Genomic DNA, 24,751 nt, shown 5'->3' with positions numbered 1-24,751 from the left:
ATTTCCCCTCTAGTTTATATTGCTTTTCAACTCACTTAGCCAAGTCATTGCAGTGACAGGCCTTGACCAGTGGCCATACACCAGGGCTCTTACATCCGACCATTAGGTGTTACCGCTGCATGATGACAGATTCCCTCCCCGCTCTGCAGCATCCCCTAGACTACCCAGCCACCACTAAGCCACCAGACTGGACTAATCTCTTAAGGCCTGCTTTAAATACTTTTCTTCCTCTGATCATCCTTCTCATGCATTCAGAGTGCTTGCTGACAAGCCACTTTGCTCATATGATACCAGGTGCTTGAGCAGTGGAAATGTCTTTATGGGATCAGTACATTGCATAGCCTTCTCCCTGGAAGACTATAAAACATGTTCATACCATACCAAGAAACAGAAGCAGGCAATCAAATGCCCATCTCTTCCCTGTACTGCAATGAAACAAATTACTGTGCTTGCTCTAATACCGTTATCCATGTCTATCCCCCAGGAATAATTACAAATTGTAAAGCACAGTTCATCATCCCTCTCCCTCCCATGGTAAGCAAGTGTTACTGCTTACCTGTGCACATAGCCCATGTGGTGAATATAGTTTAGAGCTTTCAGTGTTCCCTGAAGGATGTATGCAATTGCCAACTCACTCATTCCATCCATGAACTGGGTACCGATTAGATCCCTAACTGAGCCTACAAAGAGGAACTAGATTATAATTTCTACCACAACAAAAAAAAATTATTTTGAGAAATAACCTCAAAGCAGCAACATTACACATCAGATATATTTTCACCATGAAAATACTACACATATTTATAAATGGGCTACAAGAATATTTATCCAATAGATTGCTTGCAAGTCCTCGTATCCATGTATTTTAGATTTTAAGTTAAAAAAAAAAAAGGCATATATACAGTGTCCTATCACACACATCATGGACAAGGCACCACACCTTCACTCATGCGTACATCATGTCTCAGAAGCACGATGATCTTTTGATGTGGGTTATAGGTGGGGGCATCAAATTGGTCAAATATTTTGCTTCTTTTAAATGGATTTTCCAGGTCCTTGGGTAGGCATTATTGTACTCCTGTATTGTATGATCATTGCTGTTCCTCAGCTTGAGCTTATTGGAATGGTGAGTTTTAAGTCAAAATACTAAGTTCATAGAAAGTTGCCCATGCTAATGCACACTCTACTTAATTAAGTAGATCATCTGCTGCCAACTAGAATACATACAACAAGGTGCTCAAATCATATCGATTGTAAGTGATTGGATCATCATTGTCCCCCTCTTTCCTTGTGAACTGGATATTTTTTTTTAAAAGTTTAATGCTCTAAAAAGACAATATAATTTTCAGAGTAGCACACATCAACATTTGGATTACAAGACTCAGATATGTTTTTAGAGTATTTAAAGTTTCTTGAAAAATCTGTTGTCTTTTTAGAGCATTTAAAAATATCCAGTTCACAAGGAAGGAGGGGGATGAGGATGATCCAATCACTTATAATAGGTAGCTTGAGGATTTGAGCATTCACCTCCACCACCTTGTTGTATGTATGATAGTTGGCAGCAGATCTATTTAATTTGGATTCAGCAATTGATTTTTCATCTGATTGTGGATTTTTGTTCGCATTGCACACTCTACAGCATGGGTAGTCTAGGGTAGTATCTATCCTTCCATTCTCATCCAATTTACCGTTTGTTTTATCCAAATTAGTAGCTCGGGACAGATTCACTAATCCACTGCATTAGTATGCATTTTCTTTGCTAATAGTAAGGATATGTATGAATGTTTTGCAACCCTTCAAGAGATACAAAAAATGAAAATTGGTTCTTACCTGCTAATTTTCATTCCTGTAATACCAGAGATCAGTCCAGAGAAGCAGGTTGTGTATCCTTACCAGCAGGTGGAGTCAGAGAGCAAAGAACTTTGAGCACTGCCATATATAGAAGAGTGCCAACTGCCGTTCCTCAGTATTGACCTGTACCCAAGCCCATGCAACTAAGGAACACATGCAAACAGAACTAAGGAACAAAGGGTAGAAACCAACTAAAACTAACTACCACTTTGCCCCATAAACACATAAACCGAACAAATTTTAAAGAACTGCTCCATCAAATTTATGTGCAAAAGGAGCATCGTGAAAAAAGAAAGAAACATAGCAAAGTCTAGCCAGACAGTCTTTCAGTAACTGGGTGGGCCTCTGTACTGATCTGTGGTATTATAGGAACGAAAATTAGCAGGTAAGAACCAATTTTCATTTCCTGAACATACCCAGATCAGTCCAGAGAAGTGGGATGTACCCAAGCCACCTTACACTGGGCAGGAACCCGAAAGACCTGCATGCAGGACACTCTCACCGAAGGACAATTCATCAGAAGCCTTAACATACAATCGATAATGCTTAGTGAAAGTGTGAAGCGAGGACCACACAGTCGCCCTACAGATTTCCTGAGGCGACAGCAACTGACATTCTGCCCAGGAAGTAGCTTGGGTCCTGGTGGAAAGAGCTCTGAGACCCAAAGGCACTTGTCGTCCGCGGGCTATGTATGACCAACAAATGGCCTCTTTAATCCAACAAGAGATGGATGCCTTAGACGCTTTGTCTCCCTTCTTAGGGCCACCAAATAGAATGAACAAACGATCGGAACGTTGAAAATCATTGGTAACTTCCAGGTACCACAAAACACAATGACTAAAAACTAAGACAGCAGGAGTGCATCTCTACTGGAGTCAAGATGGCCGCTTGCTAGGAGTGCTCGTTGGAGCTCCCGCAGTTTCTTTTGTTAGAGAAGGATTTTTTTCAGTCTACTATGCCTCCGAAGCGTAAGGGGAAATTGAGGACATACCCTCCAACGCCCTCTCTCCCCGCGGGACAAAAAGATCACCAAGTGCACTCACCTCGTTACTAAGCAGGAGAAGCCAGTCCCCGCTGCTGAGAACGGAGGAGAAGCCGCCATTTCACCAGGGGAACTTACATTGAGCCCTCCAACGCCGAGATTGCCTCAGGTTATATCCCTGTTATCACCGCTAGAATCTGCTTTGGAACCCACAAACCTATTGGGTTCAGTGCGAACCATGGAGGGAGCAGAAGCGGTTGAGATACCCGGAAGTGAGACATCTCAAGGAGGTATGGCGGGCCCGAGCAGTGTTCTGAGTCCGGAGAGAAACCAACTAAATAGTGGTAAGATTTGTTTTACCTATACTATCAATCCCGGTTTGTCAACACCGGAGGATGTTACCCGGAGAATACAGCAGGGGCTAGCTATGCCTCCTAAACCACCTGTGGTAACTTTGGACGTGATTTGGGAATTGTTGGCCCAGCAAAACTTGGCAATCCAGGGGACTATGATTCAAATCACCCAAATTTCCTCACGATTGGACTTGGTGACACAGGACCACAACCTGCAATTATCTGAGCAAAAGAATAAAGTACAGCAGATGGAAACAAATATTAAAGAGATCCAGAAACTACAGATGTCTATAGTACAAGATAATACTGCCTTGAATAAAAAGACTGAATTTCTGGAAAGCCGCTTCAGGAGGCTAAACCTAAGGCTGTTAAATTTCCCCAAAGTAATGGGAGAGTTGCCTAGAGTGACTTTACGTAGATATTTGATAGAGATGCTACATATTGCCTCAGAAGAGATACCTGCATTTAACAAGGTTTATTTTCTTCCCTTTTCTCGATCACAAGGAGATGGTAATCAGAATCAGATGGACTTGGGGAACTTGACAGCTTTTTTAGAATCTTCAGATGCAGAGATTGTGGGAAGAGCCACCTTGTTGATTTCTTTTATATATGAAAAAGATATGGGGTTGATTATGAAAAATTATTTTCAGAATATAGGGACCCAGGTTATGGGCCAAAACATCCAGATCTTCCCTGATCTTGCGAAAGTCACACAAGTGAGGAGGAAGGGATTTCTGGCTTTAAGGCAAGATACTGGACTACTGGGAGCCACTTTCCAGCTAAGGTACCCGTGTAGATGTATCGTGAAATATAATAATAATACATATGTTTTTCTTAATCCCGAACACCTCAAAGTGTGGCTCGATTCCCAAAACAGGGCGATGAGGGAATCACCACCTATAGTTAGTCCAATTTCTCTGCAATAAATTAATGTAACGAGATATAGCAATCTATTGGCAATTTCTTCTTTATCTTTTTCCTTTGTGGTAGGCTTCATTTTATCTTTCTGACGTCCGCCCCCAAAAGAGTATTTTGTGAATTGTAATATTATATTTTTTTCTTCTTTCAACTTTTGTTAATGATCAGTTTGATCGTTTATAAATTGTTTCTGAAGATTTCTGTGCAAAGATTTAAAGCTTTGTATTATTATGGAAAATTTAATAAAGAAAAAAGAAAAAAAAGAAAAAAAGAGTGCATCTCTACCACCTAATGGAGTCAGAGAAATACTGAGGAATGGCAGTTAGCACTCTTCTATATATGGCAGTGCTCAAAGTTCTTTGCTCTCTGACTCCACCTGCTGGTAGGGATACACAACCCACTTCTCTGGACTGATCTGGGTATGTTCAGGAACATTTCACTTTCTCTTAGTAACATCAATAAATCTGATTTTACGTACAGTATTCACAGCATGGTTTTAGCAGAGGAAAGTTGTATCAAACGAATCCGATTAACATTTTTTGACTGAGAGACTAGAGAATTAAATAAAGGACAAGCACTTGATGTGGTTTACTTACATTCCAGCAAAGCTTCTGATACGGTCCTGCATAGGGGGGGGCTCATAAATAAAATGAGCAGTCTGGGAGTGGGTCCCAAGACGGTGGAATGGATTAGAAATTGGTTGACTGAGGTGTTTCTCGGCAGCTTTTGCTTCCACTTACCGTAACCCATGAAAGGTGCAACTACCCACAGCTCGTTGTCAGCTATGAAGGTTGCTTTATATGGCACGATATTAAGGTGATTGAAAAGCTTTGAGACGTGGAGTTCGTTCTGAAAGAACAAGGATCCTCATCAGAATGTTTCACAAAACCACCAGGGGCACGACCAAGTGTTACACAAAGGATGGCAAAACCTCACAAGCATCTTTTGGCACAAGACCTCACATCAAGAAAAGCACGTGCACAAACCCCTTCTCTGCGCCTCCAATTAATCTTTCTCCCTCTCCCCTCCCTAGCATTTCCCCTTCACCAAGGCAGTGGTTAATCGCTCTAACTTGCTATTGGGGTGTAATTTTATTTTTATTTATTTATTTAAAGGCATTTATATACCGATGCACATTGGGAACATCTCGTCGGTTTACAGAGAACGCAACAAGCAACAGGCTTTACATGTAACAAGTAACCAGTAGAACAAGGAAGCGAGGGAGGGAGGAGGTAGATAACAAAGGAGCTGAGGAGGGTGGGGGGGAAGGCAAACTAAATATACTCGACAAATTTACATATTTACAAAAATGGCAGTGGCGCTGCCATTTGTGGGGGAACGGCCTGGGACAAGGTTCCACCGCTTCTTTTCAGACTTCAGAGCAGCAGGGGGTGTTCGGATCCAAACCCTCCCCTCTAGGCAGCCTGCAGGGAAGAGCTGAGCATGACTGGGTGAAGGATGGCTGGGCGTTGAGCACTGATGGGAGCTGGGATAAGGAACATTGGTCCTTACCTGCTAATTTTCCTTCCTGTAGTACCACAGATCAGTCCAGACTCCTGGGCTTTGCCTCCCTGCCAGCAGATGCAGACAGAGAAAGTTTTACTGACATTGCTACATAACTTAGTGTGCCCCCTACAGTCCTTCAGTATGGACCTGTACCTAAGACATGACGACCACAACAATAATATCCTTAAATGCAAACTCCCCCGAAGAGCAGGATTAAGGTGAAATTGCTACAAAAATGGAAAACTTGTTCCTAGAAAAACCAAAACCATTAATAACTATGCATTATATACAAATCCACAGTACGAGTGGCAGACTCTCCCCCTCTCCATTGGGTGGGTCTCTGGACTTACCTGTGGTACTGCAGGAATGAAAATTAGCAGTTAAGAACATTTTCTTTTCCTGTACATTCTCAGATCAGGCCAGACTCTTGGGATGTACCTAAGTACCCCTACCCTGGGTGGGACCTGGGGAGTCCTGCTCGGAGAACATTCTCACCAAATCCCATGGAAGCCAAGGTCCCGACATCCAAGCAATAGTGTCTGGCGAAAGTATGCAGCGACTTCTAAGTATCTGACCTGCAAATCTCCTGCGGAGATACCTGCTGAGTGAGCCCTCAAACCCTCAGATATATAAATTGAGTCAATCGCCTCCTTAATTCAATATGCAATAGTAGTCTTAGAACTCAGACACCCCTTCTTTGGGCCACTCCACAGAACAAAGAGGTAATCTAACCTATGAAACTCATTAGTAACTTTTAGTTACCTCAATAATAAACACTTCACGACCGAGAACCTAAGGTCTCTTGCATGACGTGTAGAAGAATCCAAATCTGGAAAGGCTGGAAAGTTCAGTCTGGATAAGATGGAACGTGGAAACCACCTCTGGCAGAAATCTGTAGAAAGGATCTCAGCAAGACAAAGCCTAGAGCTTCGAGATTCTCCTGGCTGAACAAATAGCCAACAGAAAAAACACCTTAAGAGACAAGTCCTTCATGGTTGCCCTCCTCAGTGGTTCAAACAGAACATCATCCATTCCTTGAAGCACCAGAATAATATTCCAGGAGAGATAGATCTCTCTCATCGGAGGATGCAAATCCCCCCGAAGAAAAACATAATACATCTGGATGTGTGGACAGAGGATAACCCTGCACTTTACCCCGGAGACTGCCCAAGGCTGCTACCTGAAATATCAGACCCCTAATCAACCCTCATAAAGAAAAAACAAAATGACACTGCAGCCTGAATAGGCTGCACTCTACTAACAGCACACCAAGGCTCGAAGACCCTCCAAATACTTACATACACCAAGAATGTGGAAGGTCCCCTGGCCAGCAATAAAGTGACAAAAACCGCTTTAGAAAATCCCCTCCAACTCAGCGACTCCTTATAAAAGCCAGGCCACGAGACAGAAGTAAGCTGCCTGATCTGAAAAATATTAGGTCCTGATAGAAAAGATTAAACAGATGGCCGAACCACAGCAGTCCTATGGCCAAGTTTACGAGATCAGCGAACCATGGATGATGTGGCCACTCTGGAACCACCAGAATCACATTGTCCAGATGCTTCTCCATCCGCCGTTATCACCTTGCCCACTAGAGACCATGGAGGAAAGACATCAGAAGAACGCCTCGAGGTTATGGCAGAACCAGAGCACCGATGCCTTCTGCCCCGTGCTCTCACTGATGGCTGTTGAGACACCTTGGTGTTTTCTCTATGAAGTTATCCCCATCTCTGATGAATGAGATGCATCGCTGTCTTCGACAGTTCCCACTCCCCGGGATGTAATCCGCTTGAACATTGTCCACCCTGGCGATGAGAGACACTGATATCTGCTCTAGAAGCTGCTCTGCCCAGAAAAACAACTCCTGGGCTTCCTGAGCCATCGCCCAACTCATGGTTCCTCCCTGTCGGTTGATCTAGGCCACCGTTGTCACACTACCCACTAGGAACCACACCGGACGGCCATGTAATTGTGGCAGAAAGCCAAGCAAAGCGTAACACCCCGCTCTTCACTCTAATCGACTGAATGACCACAAAGCCTCTTTCTGCGACCACTGGCCCTGTGCCGATTGAACCTGACATACAGCTCTCCGGAGTGAAAGGCCACCCAATCTGGAACTGCTAACTCCACATCTTGCTCCAAACTGCTCCAAAGAAGCAGCAAAAGGGAAAGATGCAATTCTTTAGAGTACGAATTCCACCAGGAGAGAAGAGCTCTCTGTAGAGGCCTCATATGTGCAAACACCAAGGAACCAGTTCCAATGATGACACCAGAGTATCAAGGCACCTGCTCAAATGACTATGCCACAGAGCCCAGGACTTACAAATAGTCCCCGACCTTGGGCATCGAAAGCCTCAATAGGTGTCGAATCTGAGCCTGCAACTTCAACATCCTCTCTTCCGGGAGAGAAACTCTCCCTTCCAGCGTGTCGAACTGAGCACCAGAAACTCCTGGGTCTGAGAGGGAACAAGATGGCTCTTTGCTAGATTCACCACCGAGCCTAGAGACTTCAACTGTATCAGCACCTTCTGTACAAACTACTGACAGAGGTCTGATGCAGATACAAATGCACCAGCAGCCCGAACCAGCACACCTTCCCGTTGTAAGGCTGCTGCCACATCCACCATCACCTTGGTGAATGTACGCAGAGCTTTTGCCAGCCCAAACAGAAGGGCCCAAAACTGAAAATGTTCCCCTAGGATCATGAATCTCAGAAGCCACTGGTGCTCCGGCCTGATGGCTATATGCAGATAAGCCTCTGTCAAATCCAGAGATGCCAAAAAAGCTCCTCCTTATCTATCGTCGCTATTACCGTCCTCAAAGACTCCATCTGAATGGAAAATAGTCTTCCTAAGCAACAGCAGAGCTACTGAGGTGTAAGCTGCTTCCTGTTTGTGATTGGAGTCGCAAAGAGAAATCTTGTAAGCTTCCTTTATCAGGCAAGCAAATTCTAAGGCATATTCCTCCCTGAGGACTATTAGCATCCACTGTATATCTTGCCTTTTGAAAGTACCAGAGGCCAGCCACACTCCTACTACACCTAAACAAGATGGGACACTAGATGGGACTGATCTCAACTCCTTATATGGACTTTTTTTTGAAAATTAAGCCTCTGCACGTTTTGCACCACCATCTGTTGGAGACAGAGAAATACTGAGGGACTGCAGGTGGCACACCAGATTATGTAGCAGCGTCAGTAAAACTTTCCCTATCTCCATCTGCTGGCAGGGATGCAAAACCCAGGAGTCTGGACTGATCTGGACATGTACAGGAATAGTGTGTTCACATGTGTGTGTATGTGACAGAGTTTGTGTGTGAATGGGGGAGAGAGAGAGTTCATCCCCAGCCTTGGTTCCTCTCACAGATCACACCTGTCCCTGGCCTCGCTCGCTCCCTTCCTCCCCATTCCCATTTCCTTTTTGTCTACAAATTAAGCTCTTCTTAACATGAGTAATTTAAACACAGATCTTTTATCCCCTATTCTTTGGGTAGTGCGTTTTTGGTCTTCAAGAAAAGTTGACATCTATTTCCAGTTTCTGAAATCTTTAGCCCTGCCTTTTTCCTTTCTTGGAAGTTATCAGCAAAGACCTTCTATCCCCAAGATGGCTGAACATTATGTTTCCGAAGCATAAGGCATTGGCAAATTGCTAAAATCAATAAGACAAGGCATTATTACCTGCAACAATGTTACCATTTCATTGGTGCATGCCTCCAGATTAATTCTTCTGACCGTGACAAACTGTCCCGATGACTTATACCTGGCCAGGTTCACAGTCATTAACTCTTCAAAGCCAGTACCTAAGAAATGGAAAATACATTTGTGAGCAGCTTTGCAAGAACACTCAAGTCATAAGGTCTGTCTAGGCCACCCTTGCTTTCTTGATTTACTGTCTCAGGGCAGTTTTCAGAAGCTCAGCTGCAGGGCTCCGAGCACCCCCCCCCCCTTTTCCCTTTTGGGCTCCCAGATTTGACACAAAAGGGTAGAATGTCGCCCCCCCACTCTCCCCAAGCTTGGCACCCAGTGCTGCCACCCTCAGCTGATCAAGGCAGGTGGGATGGAGGCAGTTTATTCAAAATCAACATTCAGGTAAAGCTGTAAAATCAGAGAGAAAACTGCTTTGGACCCTTGATGTTCTCTATGATGATACTAGGATGCCCAGGAGAAGAGGAAGAGGCTGCTAGAGGGCCAGTGGAAAAAAAGCAAAGTTAGTTACATAAAGTCTCCAAAATGTCCAACATTTCAGAAAGGTTTCCAATACAGGAACTAAAAGGACGGAGGGTTTAGATGTATTAAATAATGAACTTTTGCTGTTTCACTTATGAGTGCCGCCTCTTCCATGGTTACTGCTAAATGAATTCTAAAACAGGAAAATCGGATATTAACAGACACCATTTCAACATCACCACCTTTTATAGGAAATGATTTCAGAAATATTTTACAGTAACCAAACAAGAAAGGTATAGTCAACCTTTAAAAGCATATTTCCACAAGTGCTATTAGATGTCCAGAGCTGGCTGGAAGTACAAATTACACTGCTAGAAAAAACACAGAAAATTGATATCTGTAGTGTTTATTTTTTTAAATAAAAAAATGATTTCCCCTTTCTTTCATCTTATTGGTCTCTCTTTGTCTCATCAGGGCTCCATCCAGTGCAGCTTCCTGAGTTTTCCTTATTGTCTTCAATCCATAATCACCCACCTCAAAATATAGGCAAAACTCTGTAGCATGGCATTAGCAGCCATTGGGGATCACCCTGAATGTTGCGTGGCCAGCTAATGACCAAGAAGGCAGGCAACAGGAGGAGCCTGAGCCAAAACTAGGACTCAAACAAAACACTTATAAACAAACAATCAGAGGATCTGCAACAACAGGTCTGGCATAGCACAGAAAGGCACCACACTTTCCCAGCGATGTTACCTATAACAGTGAGCAATTCATAGCAGCTCCTGTCTGGTACTAGGCTGCTCATGGCTTCCCGTCTGGGGGCTGAGGTTAATGATTCCAAGCTCTCTTCATTGGCCTGGATAAGGGAGTTAAAAAAAACAAACAAAAAAAACCAGCATTAAAACTGCAAAATATTCCTCTCAGTATACTCAGGACAGCAGTTCCATAGTACCTGCTTCTGCCCACTATGGCCAAGCTACAATATAACAACATAAGCCAAAGCAAGCACTAGCCCTCTAAAATGAGATTTGAGCAAAAAAATAAATAAATAAAAATTATGTATGCCTCTTAAACACACACCACAATCAGAAAAGTTACCAATTCATATCTTTGTTTGCTTTAAAGTTCTACTGCAGGAGAAATAGAAGCTATAGATCAGAACATTTAAAGATGATCCGCAAATAAATGAATCCTTTAAGTATTTTTCAGTAAAATCTACTTGCCTTAACAGTTTAATTAAAAAGGAGACAATATGGAGTACTTACATCCAGAACCCAAACACCCCATTAGCTGAAGTCTTAAGAAATATCCTCTTATTGCCACCAGAGAACTTCCTGCCCACCAGATTGGCTTCTAGATTTTAATGTACTAATCCGACCATGCAGCAATACTGGGAACTACTGCTGCAGACATACTTTCAGCCATTCACCAGCTTGAGCCTTCTCCGGGCACATCTAGAGCTTACACACAGAAGTTTGTGAACTCCAAGTATAATAATGAAGATAAGGTTTTACCATGATACCCTTTGTTTAACCAAAACCAATAAAAGGGTATAAATTAGAACAATTCTGAGTTTGAGACACAATAATGTACAAGTAGGAACAATAAAACAATCAGAATCAGTGTGAGAAATAATAGGTGAACCCCTGGTTTCCTTAATGCAATTAATAGACTAATTAGAATCTGGTTCTTAAATAATTGGGTAACAAGTAAACCACCCTGTAGAGTAAATCTGCATGACCCAGTATGGGCATCCAGTACTATATAAAAGGTCCAAAAGGTTTTTATATTCCACTGATTCAAACAATGTTCTAAGCAGATTACCAAAGAATATAAAATACAATCCATTAAAACAATCAAAGCACACCGTACAAACTCAGCAAATCTAATACTATTCAGTTAAAAGTTCTCATATTTACCTGTCCACTATCGATGTACACCTAAAGGTATAATAGTTATGGAGATCTCTGTAAACAAATAATTTTCCACCGAGCTGAATAAGAACAGGGGGCAAAGACCTTTCAGACACGTGAAGACTGACTATCTTGACCAGTTAGTTAAAATATAATTACCCACTGAAATGCATTGCAAAGGGTTAAAATGCCACACACAAGCTACCAATATAAGTATCTAGATGACTATGAGAATTTTGGAATAATGAGTCAAAAACTGAACTTTTTCAATCACAAAAAAAAAAACATTTTATATTGGGGAAAACCAAAATACGACCTTCCAAGCATGGTGCTGAAGATACCACAGTGCAGGGCTACTTTGCTACATCAGGACTGGCCAAGTTAAAGACCCAACCTAGACCCTATTGAAATGTGGCGAAACAAGTTGTTCATTCAAGGATGCCCTCAAAGTTTATGGAGCTGAATCAGCTCTCTGTGGAATAATGGGCCAAAATTCATCAAGTCACAGGAAATGTTTATTGAGGGGTTCATATACTTTTTCTCACAAGGATACTTATTGCTGAATTTTTTTGTTGAATAATTAAATCAAAATATATCTTTTCTGTCTGAGTTATTTATTCAATGAGGGTTATCTTTATTAGGGTTAGATTAGGATCTAATCATGTTTGTAGAATAAGTTGTGCTAATATACAGGGGGGATCACAAATTTTCTCTCAGTACTGAACCTTTCTCCACATGGGCGATTCCTCCCAGTTTTATGCCTAGAAAAATCCTTAGCAAACAGGGCTCAGGGTGCTGAGGCAACCAATGGTAGCAGGGCTGGTGTAAAATGTATGCCGTGGCAGTTCAGACATGCAAGCTCAATCAGAGGCGCTCTTTGTGGCGCCTGCATGCAAATGGAATGGAGAGAGGGCACCTTCCTCCGTTGTATGCTCGCTCATGCCGAAAGATAGTTTCGGCTAAGCTCCGCGGTTTAACAAAGCTACAGCTGTGCAATCCAGACAACTATAAAATAAGAAATAACAGACACTTAAAAAAAAATGTCTTTGAAGCGCAAATGTAACAATACAATTTCGGCCATCATGCTCTACCATCCAAGATAGCAGATGATAATCCGATTTCTATAGTGCCTTTCATCCAAACAGAATTCTATCACATGCTGTAGGGCTTGATGCTTCAGAGACCTACATGCAGCCATCTCTGGGGTGGATGACCAGGCGGCACATTTCTGTTCCTGGACTGCATTGAAAGCTTTTAAAAGGGAAAAAGAGGAGAAGGAACAAAAGTGATCATCATAATCATCATTATCTAACCATAGTTGTGTAAGCTAAAGCATCTAAGGTTAGTTGCAGAGCAGGGATTAGAACAGAGAAAAAGAGAAAAAATAACTTGCCTAAAGTCACACACAACTAAGATTAAACTAGAGCATGATATATGCTCTTATTTATTTTTTACTTATAAGTATTTGTTTCATGCACCTCCAAAAAAAGTTCAGGGTGGGGTACAGCAATACATACACAGTTATTAAAACATAAAACTAAAACTTTTGGTCTCGCCCAGAAATTACATGGCAGAGAGCGGGATTAGATCAGAGGCATAGGGTGAGAGTGAGAGGGGGAAATCTTGGATCAGGATTCTTCTATTATTATTGTTATGTCAGTACAGTAATCCTAACTCCAGTTCCTAAGAACCCCACACCAGTCAGGGTGACCAAAATAGGCAAAATTACCCCGATTCTTGGTTCAGATGTATGCAAATCTCTCTCAAGCATATTCATTACAGACATCCTGAAAAAAAAACACAATCTGTTGCAGGTTCTCAAGGACAGAATCTGGGAATGTGTCCCTTAAAGTGACATGAGCTTTCATCAGATGTTTGACTTCACTGATCAGCAGACAGGACCTGAGGGAGAATTCAGTAATAATTCTACTGGAACCAATTCCTGGTTACTATCCTATTTCTGAATACTTGCGCAAGCTGAAATGGACTGGGGCAGACAAAAAGAGTTAAGTCCTCTGTTCCATGAACGAGACTTTAGGTCAATCTGGTTTTTATGAATTCCACAACACCAATGGGACATCCAGAGCCATAGCTAAACAGAAAAGCTGTATCCACATCCTCCAAATGCATGGAGCTTGCTTTCAGAAACCTGAAGACTGATCTACAGTTTTATTGATTAACTGGATTGGTTAAGAAGCAATCCTAAGACATTTAACAGGATTTTTTGCAAATGTGTTTAAGCAATTACAATGTTATCAACACAAATAAAGTAACAGAAATAAATAATTAAATAATTAGGGGATTACAACATACAAGCTGCTAAGGTAGCAACTTGTTGAAGGTCACATAGTACATGATGGAGGTGAAACTGGATTCAGATGTTTCCAAGATCATACTCTTGTTATTTCGGAAATAGTTTAAGATATGTCCATTTTAGAGCAGTTTGAGCCATTCTGGCTTTTATTATATATGCAATGGAAGATCTGAACAAGAAAAACATCAGTACAGTACTGCAGGTAAAAAAAAACAAAACAAAAAAAAAAACCCCAAACCCAGAAAAAAATCGAAAAAAGAGTTGGACTAGATTAAACTGCTATGCTACGGAAATTGTAAAATATTCCTCTGTTACATCATAAGCCTTCATCACCAGTAATTTTAGTAGCCCAGATTTCTTATGGCCTTCTACATGGACTGGAACCAGTTCAGGCTTGGCTCAGGAAAAATCTGATGTGGTCCAGTTTGATTCTAGTTTATTTATTTATTTTAAATTTTAGTTTGATTCTAGTTTAGCAACTTATTCCAAAAACGTTAGGCAACCGGTTCAAGTGGGCCGAAGTCCCTGGCCCTAGGGTCATACTTCTCTACTCATTCTTATGCTGGCATCATTGCAGTCTAGAAAGGCGAACACAAACAGCAGCCAAGGTCTCCATAGCAAAAGGGTACAAACTGAGTGTGCATGCCTTAAAGCAGGGCTTTCCAAACCAGACCTGGTGACTCTACAGCCATTTGGATTTTTGGGATAACCACAAGGAATATGAGATGTGACAGATCTGCATACAATGGGGGGCAGTGCATGCAAATTTATCTCATGCATATTCATTGCGGATGATATGAAAACCTGTTTGGCTGCGAGGATCATCTGGACAGGTTTGAGAAACTGTGTCTACATACACGGAATCACATATTATCAGCTTCTTTTTCAAGGAGCAATACAAACGCCTCAGTGGATAATCCAAGGAGTACTTGCAGCCCTCAGATTAAACTCAAGACTGCAGTGTCTGAAATCTTCCCACATGAAGTAGTACAGATCACCATCTGGGGTCAATCTATAACTTAATTATTTAGGAAGCAGGCAAAAAAATAAAGGGGCGAATTCCTCAGGCAGGTAGGCTATAGTGGAATCCATGAGCAAATTAATATGAGCCAAATACCGGAACTGCTAATAGTTTGAGATTCTGCTGAGATAGAACACACGTCCTCTCCCCTCGGCATTACCCAAACACCAGAAAAAGCTCACCAGGGCATGTCAGGCAGATTCTTTTTACAGCAGACTCACATGGGGGTTTCACATGGGATTCATTCTGGTGTGGCATCAGGTGGGAAATTTGTATACACGTTCTTCCATTATGAGACTAACACACAGAACACAAAGGCCACGATACTTACATTTCACAGTCGGAGAAATGCATAGGCTTTACCAACTTCTAAAGTTGCTCTTTGACCGATGGGAAGTGGGCACCCACTCCCGACACAGGGCCCTAAACACATCTGCACCTAACTAGTTTACCAAACACTCGTTCAACACAAACAACAATTGGAACTCAGCAGTCAGTAAGTCAGAGGAAAGCGTTTCCTGAACCTCCTATGCTGAGAAGCATCACCAGAAAAGTACCACACACACACAAAAGCAGTTTCAAAGCTGTGACTATATACTGAAAAGATTATGCCACTGGACATGATTTAAAAGATCATGGTCAGGACTGAAATGTGCTTTATGAAGCGGTGCAGCAGACTCACATGGGGTTCACATGGGATTCATTCTGGTGTGGCATCAGGTGGGAAATTTGTATACATGTTCTTCCATTATGAGACTCTCATGCCATATTACTTATCAAAGTGTTGCTGTTTTAATCAAACAGCTTTTTTTTCATTAAGATTTCATTTCCTTTAGTAGTAGTTATAAAGCAGGTGGGAAAATCAATCAAAACCAGTTGGCACCACATACAATGGGAAACCACTGTGTTGTTTTATTTCACATTGCTTATGTGTGGAGGTTAAGTTTTACTTCCAAGGTCAAACTGAACGGGAGCTTTGTGAATCTTGTAATCCTGGGGCAGGCAACGTCAGCACTCGAGGGCTTCAAATAGTTCTGGTCTACGGCACATTCAGACACAGTCATGAGATTTATTTGCAGTTTCTGGTTAACCTAAAATCAGACTTGTTTGCAACCCTTAAAGGATCGAAGTTGCCCATCACTGACATTTTTCAACATTTTCAATTACAAAAAAATAAAACTAAAAAATATTCACACAGAAGATCCACTTTGAATATTGACATTAGGGCACTCCTCCCCTATTCCAATGGCTCTGTTCCTGCATTCTGATAGGTGAATGGCTCTCATTATGTAACAAGTACACCAATGGAGCAAAGAAATGCAGTCACACAGCCTTGGACCTAAATGGAACTGATCGAGAAAAGACAAATGGTCTAAAAAAAAGTAGGGAAAAAAAATCCAGAGGATAGAAGTAAGAAAAATAATCCCCAGCAACTAGAAGCAGTGAAGAAATGTGCTTATTTTTCAACTACCTCTCAGTGTGCCACTACTGATTTAAAGCCAAGAGGTATTCTGAGCTGATAGTAGGTTCGTTTTGATGATTCAAGTTTCAGCCATGCTCAGACAATTGGATTACTTTAAGCTAGTGACATGGTCCTGCCAAGGCTCTACAGGCTATCCCCCAACCTCCTTGCTTCCACCCCAGGATCTAGAAACATCTTCTGAACAACTGGGAAGAAAAGGCATGGACAAGGTCTGAGCAGAGCAAATGTGTACATTAAGGGGGTAATTTTAAAAGCTATTTATGCGCATTAAATAGTTTTATGGACAGTAAAGGAAAATTGGTTCTTACCTGCTAATTTTTGTTCCTGTAGAACCACAGATCAGTCCAGACTCCTGTGTTTTGTCTTCCTGCCAGCAGATGGAGACAAGAGAAAGTTTTACTGACACTGCTATATAACCTGGTGTACCTCTTGTAGTCATTCAGTATTGACCTGCACCCAAGCCAAGATGATATTCACACTAAAAAATATTAACAGTAAACACACCCAATGAACAGGAGGATGGTGCCACTGTAACCAACTGGAAACTCCATCCCAGAAAATAAAATAAAGAAAGAGCGTGGAAAAACACCAACAACTCTACATTACATACAAACCATAAGAACGAGTAGTCTACTCTCCCACTCTCAATGGGCGGGTCTCTGGACTGATATGTGATACCTGATAATTTTAATTTCTGTAGTAAGAACCAATTTTCCTTTCCTTTTGTGTATCCAGATCAGTCCAGACTCCTGGGATGTACCTAAGCATCCCTAAACTGGTGGGACCCAGAGAGTCCCACTTACAGAACAGTCACCAAAGCCCACTGGAGCCGGAATTCCGACATCCAAGCAATAGCATCTGGCGAAATTGTACAGCGACTCCCAAGTAGCCACCCTGCAAATCCCCTGTGGAAATACCTGCTGAGCCTCGGCCCAAGAGGTCACCTAGAACGAGTCGAGTGAGCCCTCCTATCCTCAGGCACCGGACAACCTTTAGGTATATACGTTGAACCAATCGCCATAAGCCAACGCATAGCCTTAGAAGGCTAACACACCTTCTTTGGACCATTCCATAGAACAAAGAGGTGAACTGATCTACGAAACTCAATAGCAACATTCAGATATTGCTCCAATGTATGCCTCACGTTGAAAGAGCCTCAGTTCTCTTGCATGAGGCGCAGAGCAATCCAAATCTGGAAAGGCTGGCAAAGCCACAATCTCATTAAGAGTGAACATCGAAATCACCTTTGGCAGAAAAGAGGGCACTATGCTCAGTGTCACCCCCAACTCTGAAATCTGCAGAAATGGATCTAGACATAATGCCTGGAGCTCCAAAATCCTCCTGGCTGAACAAATAGCCACCGAAAAAACCCCAAAACTCCTCAAGATTTAAGTCCTTTAAGGTTGCCCTTCTCAGTAGTTCAAACCAAGCCTCACACAATTGTCTACGCACCAGATTAAGGTTCCAAGAGGGACAGATCTTTCGCACTGGAGCAAGCAAATACAACACACCCTGATGCACGGACTAAGGATATCCCCGCACTGTACCCCAAAGATAGCCCAGGCTGCTATCTGCACTCTCAGAAAGTTAGAAGTCAGACTCTTGACCAAACCATCCTGTAGAAAAGTCAAAATGTGCAACACCATAGCCTGAATAGGCTGCACACTGTGAACACTACAGCAGGACCCGAAGACCCTCCAAATTCTCACATACACTAAGGACACGGAATGTCACCTGGCCTACAATGCCCTTAGTGTAATAACTTTCTCAGACTATCCCCCTGTCTCAGCTGCCAGAGGACAAACCAAAAAGCAGGAGAACTTTTCCCACTTGTGCTCACTGTCAGGACAATAAGGGGCGGATTTTCAGAGCCCTGCTCGCCGGTGAGCCTATTTTACATAGGCTCACCGGCGCGCGCAGAACCCCGGGACTCGCGTAAGTCCCGGGGTTTTCGGAGTGGGCGTGTCGGGAGGCGTGTCGGGGGCGGGGCCGGAGCGCGCGGCGTTTTGGGGGCGGGTACGGGGGGCGTGGCTACGGCCCGGGGGCGTGGCCGCGCCCTCCGTACCCGCCCCCAGGTCGCGGCCCGGCGCGCAGGAGGCCCGCTGGCGCGCGGGGATTTACGCCTCCCTCTGGGAGGCGTAAATCCCCCGACAAAGGTAGGATGGGGGTTTAGACAGGGCCGGGCGGGTGGGTTAGGTAGGGGAAGGTGAGGGGAGGGCAAAGGAAAGTTCCCTTCTAGGCCGCTCCGATTTCGGAGCGGCCTAGGAGGGAACGGGGGTAGGCAGCGCGGCTCGGCGCGCGCAGGCTATACGAAATCGATAGCCTTGCGCACGCCGATCCAGGATTTTAGCCGATACGCGCGACTACGCGCGTATCTACTAAAATCCAGCGTACTTTTGTTTGCGCCTGGAGCGCAAACAAAAGTAGGCTGTTCGCGCTCGTCTGAAAATCTACCCCTAAGAGATTTTGCCAGAATAAAGACTTGTCAGGATCTCAGAGCCGCAGGGCTCAGACAGAGCATAGTCCTGAAGACATCCCCTTCTGGACAAGTGCAAGCCATCCGGAGACAACTCCGACCTGGGAACTAGTGGTACAAAAATCCTCACAAAGAGAAAGACCTTGCCCTGCTCTATATCGAAAGTCACGCCAAGATACTCTAGCGCCTGAGAAGGCTGTAGACTGCTCTTAGATAAGTTCACCACCCAGTTCCTAAAACAAGAAAACAACCTTGTCAGACACCCAGTGACTTTCTTCTGCACTTTAGACTAGCATAAACTAGTCTACCAGAGATGGATGGACCAGAATGCCTGCCTTGTGCAGGGATGCCACTACATGAACTTGAAGGTGGTCCTAGATGCAGTAGCCAGCCTGAAGGGCAGGGCCTGAAATTAAAAATGTCCCAGGAAACATTGATGTTCCAGGTGAATAGGAATATGTAGACAAGCCTCCACTAGGATGAGAGATATGAACAATTCCCCTGCTTGAACTAGCACTATTACAGAATGTAAAATTTCCATTCCGAAATGAGCCACATCAAAAAGATGATTGACCCATTTCAGATTCAGGATAGGCCGAAAGGACCTCTCTTCCTCTTTAGGAACAACAAAAAATATGAAATAGCACTGTATTTTCATAGGATTTAGGAACAGGAATATGGCCTTGAAATCCAACTACCTCCTTAATGCAGTCTCCACTGCCACTCTTTTATATAGAGAGTTGCATGGAGAAACCTTAAATGCGTCGAGAGGAATTTGGAAAAATTCCAGAGCCTGGCCCGTCTTCCCACCTCCAGAACCTACTGATCCTTTGAAATCTGGACCCTCTTTGATAAAAGTGAGATAGACACCTGCATATCTCCTGATCCAGAAGATAAGCCCGCACACCTTCAGTGCAAAGATGGGAATGTTGCGGCACCAGAGCCCCCATCTTTGCAAGGCTTCTTAGGCCGAAAGGACTGACATCTTACAGCGGGACAAGACGATCAGATGCTCCGCTGTAATGATGACACCGCCAGGAAATCCTGGAGTGGCTCTTCACACCAAAAAGATGCAATGCCATCTTCCTGTCCACCAGCAACTGAGTAACCTTAAATTTGGCCCAGGTATTTGCCCTCTAATCCAATTCACTCCCAAATAAAAGACAATCCTGTGAGACTGGCCTTGAAAATAGAGTTTGCCAACCGATTGCAAAGCCATAATTGATGCCTAGCTGCTATCATGAACTACCCCTCTGGCAGCCATCCGCACCAAGTCAAAGTTGCCTTGGCTTTATAATTCAGCTCCTGGTTCCAATAGCGAACTGCCATCGGAACCCACTTCTTGTGTCTCCTGAGAGATGCAAACCAGCCTCAGCCACCAGGCAGCAGCAAGAAGCAATTTCTGAATTTATTGGTCTGGCCTCCAAGGCCTGTTTAAGGAAAGCCTCAACCCTCCTATCCTGATCATCTTTTAGAGCTGCCCCTCCTTCCACCGGGGTGGTGGCTCACTTTATAACAGTGCATACCAACAGAACTATCTTCAACTATTCCCTTGCTTTTGGGTCCAATGGGCACAAACTCGCCAAAGTGCATCCCCTTTTTTATTTTTTTAAACTTGCCTCCAGGGCTTTCCACTCACAAATCAACTGACCTTTGACTGGGATACAGGAGGGGAAAGAAACAGGATGCTTTACTTAAAGTGACCAATATGGGATCTTTCGATTGCAAATCCGTTACTTTGTCCCCAGTTCCATCGAGCTTCTTCAGGGTCTGAGCCAACAAACTTGACAACTCAACTTTGAGTAGAGTCCAATGTAGCTCCCAATCCAATGCAATTTATCCCTCTTCTAGAGGTGAGAAAACCAATTCCCCATCAGAAACCTCCGACATACAGGATCCACATCCAGGGATTGCCTCCCTGCAGTGTTTGCCCGCAGAGGCTGACAAATGGGAGGCCCAAGCACACAACCTCTACATAGTAATTGCTTCAGCTCCATCGGGCGCCCCTGCAGAAAGGTCTGCAGGCCCTGGAACAACGCCCTCCCCCCCCCCCCCCCCAAGAAAAGGAGGCGGGATCTATCTCGAGGCCCATAGGCCCAAACCTGGCCCTACCTGATCCTTCACTCAGGGAGGCCTCTGCCATCTTACAAAGGGAAGGAAAACTGAGCTTTGCCTCACCTCACACACCACTCCCCTCCCCTCTGGAGCCACCATAGGCCAAGGGGACGTCCCAATATTGGCGAAATCTCTAGTTGCCTACTCACCTTGAGCAACAGATAGTGCTAACACAAGCACAGAAAGAGTGAGGTCTGGATTCCCCTCAGACGGCAAATCTCACAGACAGCAAGGCGGCTTGGACTTGCTCATCCTCAACGCCTATTTCTCCTGAATGTTGTTCTAGGCAGCCTCCTGCATGCACACCACCGCCATCCGGGCGTACGTGGACAACTCCAAGGACACACGGAAATATGTGCATGAGTCTAGGTCGCGATCATAGGGCACAAGCACCCACGCAAGTATGTGCTCATGTCCAGGTCATGGCTATACACACAAAAACATGCTCAATTTAGGCTGTGGCTGTATGTACACAAGATCCTGCACATGCATGCTCCCATCAAGAAATAGCCACGTGTAGAAAAAGCATGCACATGCCTATTCTGTGTCTATGGCCGAATCTGCTGCATCAGGCATCGGGGAATCCCCCATATCCGCCCCCAGATCCTCTGAGCTATCAGTGCCAATTACAGCTCTATCTGTCCGAGAGGAAAGACCCAGGGTCCGGCAAATGATCTTCTGAATGTTTCCTTTTTCACATGCACAGGAGTTTTCAGTGGCCGGGAAAAACCCTGGAAGTCCAGGACAGAGACTTAGAGGGATACCCTGCTGCTCTCTTAGCCAGATATGCCTCATGCATAAGTAACACTAAGACAGCAGAAAAGGTCTGGAGTCATTCGAGTCCCTATTCAATGGGAAATCCCCATATTCAGAGTCTCCCCATTCCTCCTTAGTGAAAGCGACCACCAGTGACAAGTGTGGTGGTGATCTTCCTGCCTCCCACACTGATGCCAATGGCCCTGTGAAAGGATTAAAAATGGCCGACATTCCCACGCTGATTATGAAAGACTTGGACACTTGTGTCGACTGGGAAGCTGCAGCAGATGCCTCCAGCCCTCCCGAGGAACCTTCTCTCCCTGATATACAGCCTGAACACAGACCCACCCTGTTAAGCCACGAACGCGATGTTCCACAAGCGCAACAAGGCTTGCCATACGCCATTACCACTTAGCTTCCTGGGCCATGCTTCGGGGAAACTACCACTCCACCACACTCACAAGGGGAAAGTTAAGCCCCGCCTCTGCTTCAATCGCTGACCCCCCATCACACAGAGCTTTGTCGCTCCTATCTTTCTTTTCTTTTCTTGTTAACAAAAACTTTAATCATAAAGTTCAGACTCAGCCCAGGCTAAAATAAAAGGGGTACTTCCCTGCTTCTCTGTGCTGAAGTGCAGAGCTGCCAGCGGAATCCAAGGCTACCTCGGGGAGGATGAGGGATCTGGGCCACCAGACCTATGGAATTAGGAGTGAACTAAACAGAAGGGTCACCAACCCACTGCTCATCCACCTCACACCAGGGAGGATAGCCCCACCAGAATCTCACAATCCCCTGGGGGGATCCAGAAATCTTCTTTTATTGAAATCTTTTTTTTTTCTCTCTTCTCCAGACTGCAAGTTTTACACCACCGTTTCTCTGTCTCCATCAGCTGGAGACAGAGAAATACTGAGGAACTGTAGGAGGTACATCTAGGTTCTGTAGCAGTGTCAGTAAAATTTTCTCTGTCTCCATCTGCTGGCAGGGATGCAAAACTCAGGAATCTGGACTGATCTGGGTACGTACAGAGAATGGCCATACACGCACAACCTGGTTTTGCACCTGGGAAGAGGCATTCTTGGGAGGGGGTGGGGGGGGGAGAGCAGAGTTGAGGTTTATGTGCACACTTTTTGATTTTATAAAATTATGTGCTAAATTAACCCACATAACTTGACCCTCCAAAGAGGGCCTTTTGCCCTAAGTGTTTTCTGCTGACCTGAATGAGAATAGAAATCCTTGGCCAAGTGCCTCTATCATTAAAATGTAAACAAGATGGTATTAAATCCAAAAATAGTGTAAAACAATTAATCGCTGTTAACATTATCCCAGTTTCCATGAATAGACAAATGCCTTTCAGAACTGCTATCCTTTGAAGATCGGTAGTTTTCAGTAAAATTATGATTAGACCCAATTCATGTACTCACTGGGGCAGGGAGGTGAGTGGAGGTAAATTCTTCAAAAAGGCAAATTATTTTCTCAAAAGTAGCATTTAATGCTGGGTCCTTATAGTCATCCAAACTTCCTGTGTACTGCAAGTTTGTATTCTATGTTAAAATTTGTCTGCCAAGAGCAAAGTTTTATTAGGACTGGCAGAATAAAAATCCTCCAAAATATATATATAAAAGGTTAAATTGAAGCCAGAATTGTCATCAGCAACATTCTAAAACCACACCAAAACTCTGCATTCCCAGGAGAAGCCCATCTCACACATGGAAAGCCACCTAGCAATGATCACTGACACAGGCCAGAAGTTTAGAATAGTAGCCTCCATGCAATGAGCCACATTACCACAGCCTGCAAAGAGGGCACTTACTTTTCTTTGAGTGTCACCCTGAGGCTGCTCTGGAGTAAAGAAATTCAATGTTGGCCACTTGTTTTTAATTCTTTCAAAAAACAAACAAACATACCCACTTCTAACCAAAAATTGATGCAGTCAACATTCAAACCAGTTACTGCCTAGAGCACATGGACACTAGTCTTCCCCGCATGACATGTCTCAACTGTTTATGGGCTCAACTCTAAAGATTATCTGGCCAGTTTGTTCTCCATAGTACAGTGATATTCCAAAAGAACAGCTGCTGGAAAACAATTTACTGATGGAAAATGAACAGTGCCCTGCGATGAGCAAACTTCATGTGCATTAAAGCACCCCGGCTCAATTTCAATGCCCCCAGAATGCTATACAAAGGGTGGGATTTTAAATCTGTGGCTGTCGCAGGGCAATTTATTTATTTAAGATACTCGTAGACTGCTTAATCCAAAATTTTGTACTAAGCAATTAATGATACAAACATTGTCAAATACATCAAACATTAAATCTGTATTTTAAACTGAGAATCATGAATTTACATTCATAAATGCTTCAGAAAATAAGTGAGTTTTCAAATGCTTGTGGAAAGTTTTTTTTTTACACCTGAAATAAGAAGCAATTAATTAGGTAAATTGTTCCACAATACAGGGAAAATGCGCAAGCTCTTGTTACAGCAAGTCTAGTTTTGTTAAATGATGGTACTAACTGTGTCAAATCTGATGATGGAAGTCAACAGGAAGGCTGGTATAAAGATAAATAAATTTGTTAAACAGGAAGGATCTTCTCCATTGAATGCTTTGAAAACTAAGACATATCTTAAAATTTAATAATCTGAGCTACTGACAACCAATGTAAGAATTAACACTGGTATAACATGATCTCATAATATGTCGGATGGTGCATGAGCACGAGCAATGCACGACAGAGAAATGGCTCCAGTGTGCTGGGAGGAAATTTTCCTCAGACAATAATATTAATCTGTTTATTGGATCCAGCCACATGGTGTAAAGCATGCAAACACATCTGCACAGTAAACTGCTATAAATTTGCTATTTCAGTGTTAGCCCTATGAAAACTGCTAAAATGCTCTC

At 43.5% G+C, this 24,751-nt stretch overlaps 1 protein-coding gene across 9 annotated transcripts in view; it reads right to left on the bottom strand.

Moving 5' to 3' along the window:
• The window catches only part of STRADA (STE20 related adaptor alpha), an 88,626-nt gene that overhangs the window by 38,297 nt on the left and 25,578 nt on the right, over positions 1–24,751 (bottom strand). For 3 of the 9 annotated variants that reach the window (XM_029572173.1, XM_029572174.1, XM_029572175.1), the window contains exons 4-9: positions 23,664–23,692; positions 12,877–12,939; positions 10,529–10,631; positions 9,287–9,408; positions 4,845–4,953; positions 557–680 (exon numbers count right to left, since the gene is read on the bottom strand). In XM_029572173.1, the coding sequence (XP_029428033.1) occupies positions 557–680; positions 4,845–4,953; positions 9,287–9,408; positions 10,529–10,631; positions 12,877–12,939; positions 23,664–23,692 (550 nt within the window). Of the gene's footprint in view, positions 1–556; positions 681–4,844; positions 4,954–9,286; positions 9,409–10,528; positions 10,632–12,779; positions 12,799–12,876; positions 12,940–13,417; positions 13,476–16,814; positions 16,849–23,663; positions 23,693–24,751 lie in introns of those variants that run through there. The other 6 variants (XM_029572177.1, XM_029572176.1, XM_029572178.1 and 3 more) reach the window with 6 other exon arrangements.

The sequence above is a fragment of the Rhinatrema bivittatum genome, chromosome 12 (assembly GCF_901001135.1).
Source record: "Rhinatrema bivittatum chromosome 12, aRhiBiv1.1, whole genome shotgun sequence".
In the NCBI taxonomy this organism is placed as follows: Eukaryota; Metazoa; Chordata; class Amphibia; order Gymnophiona; family Rhinatrematidae; genus Rhinatrema; species Rhinatrema bivittatum.
The sequence above is the reverse complement of the archived record's forward strand: the minus strand, read 5'-3'. Positions and strand labels throughout refer to the sequence as shown.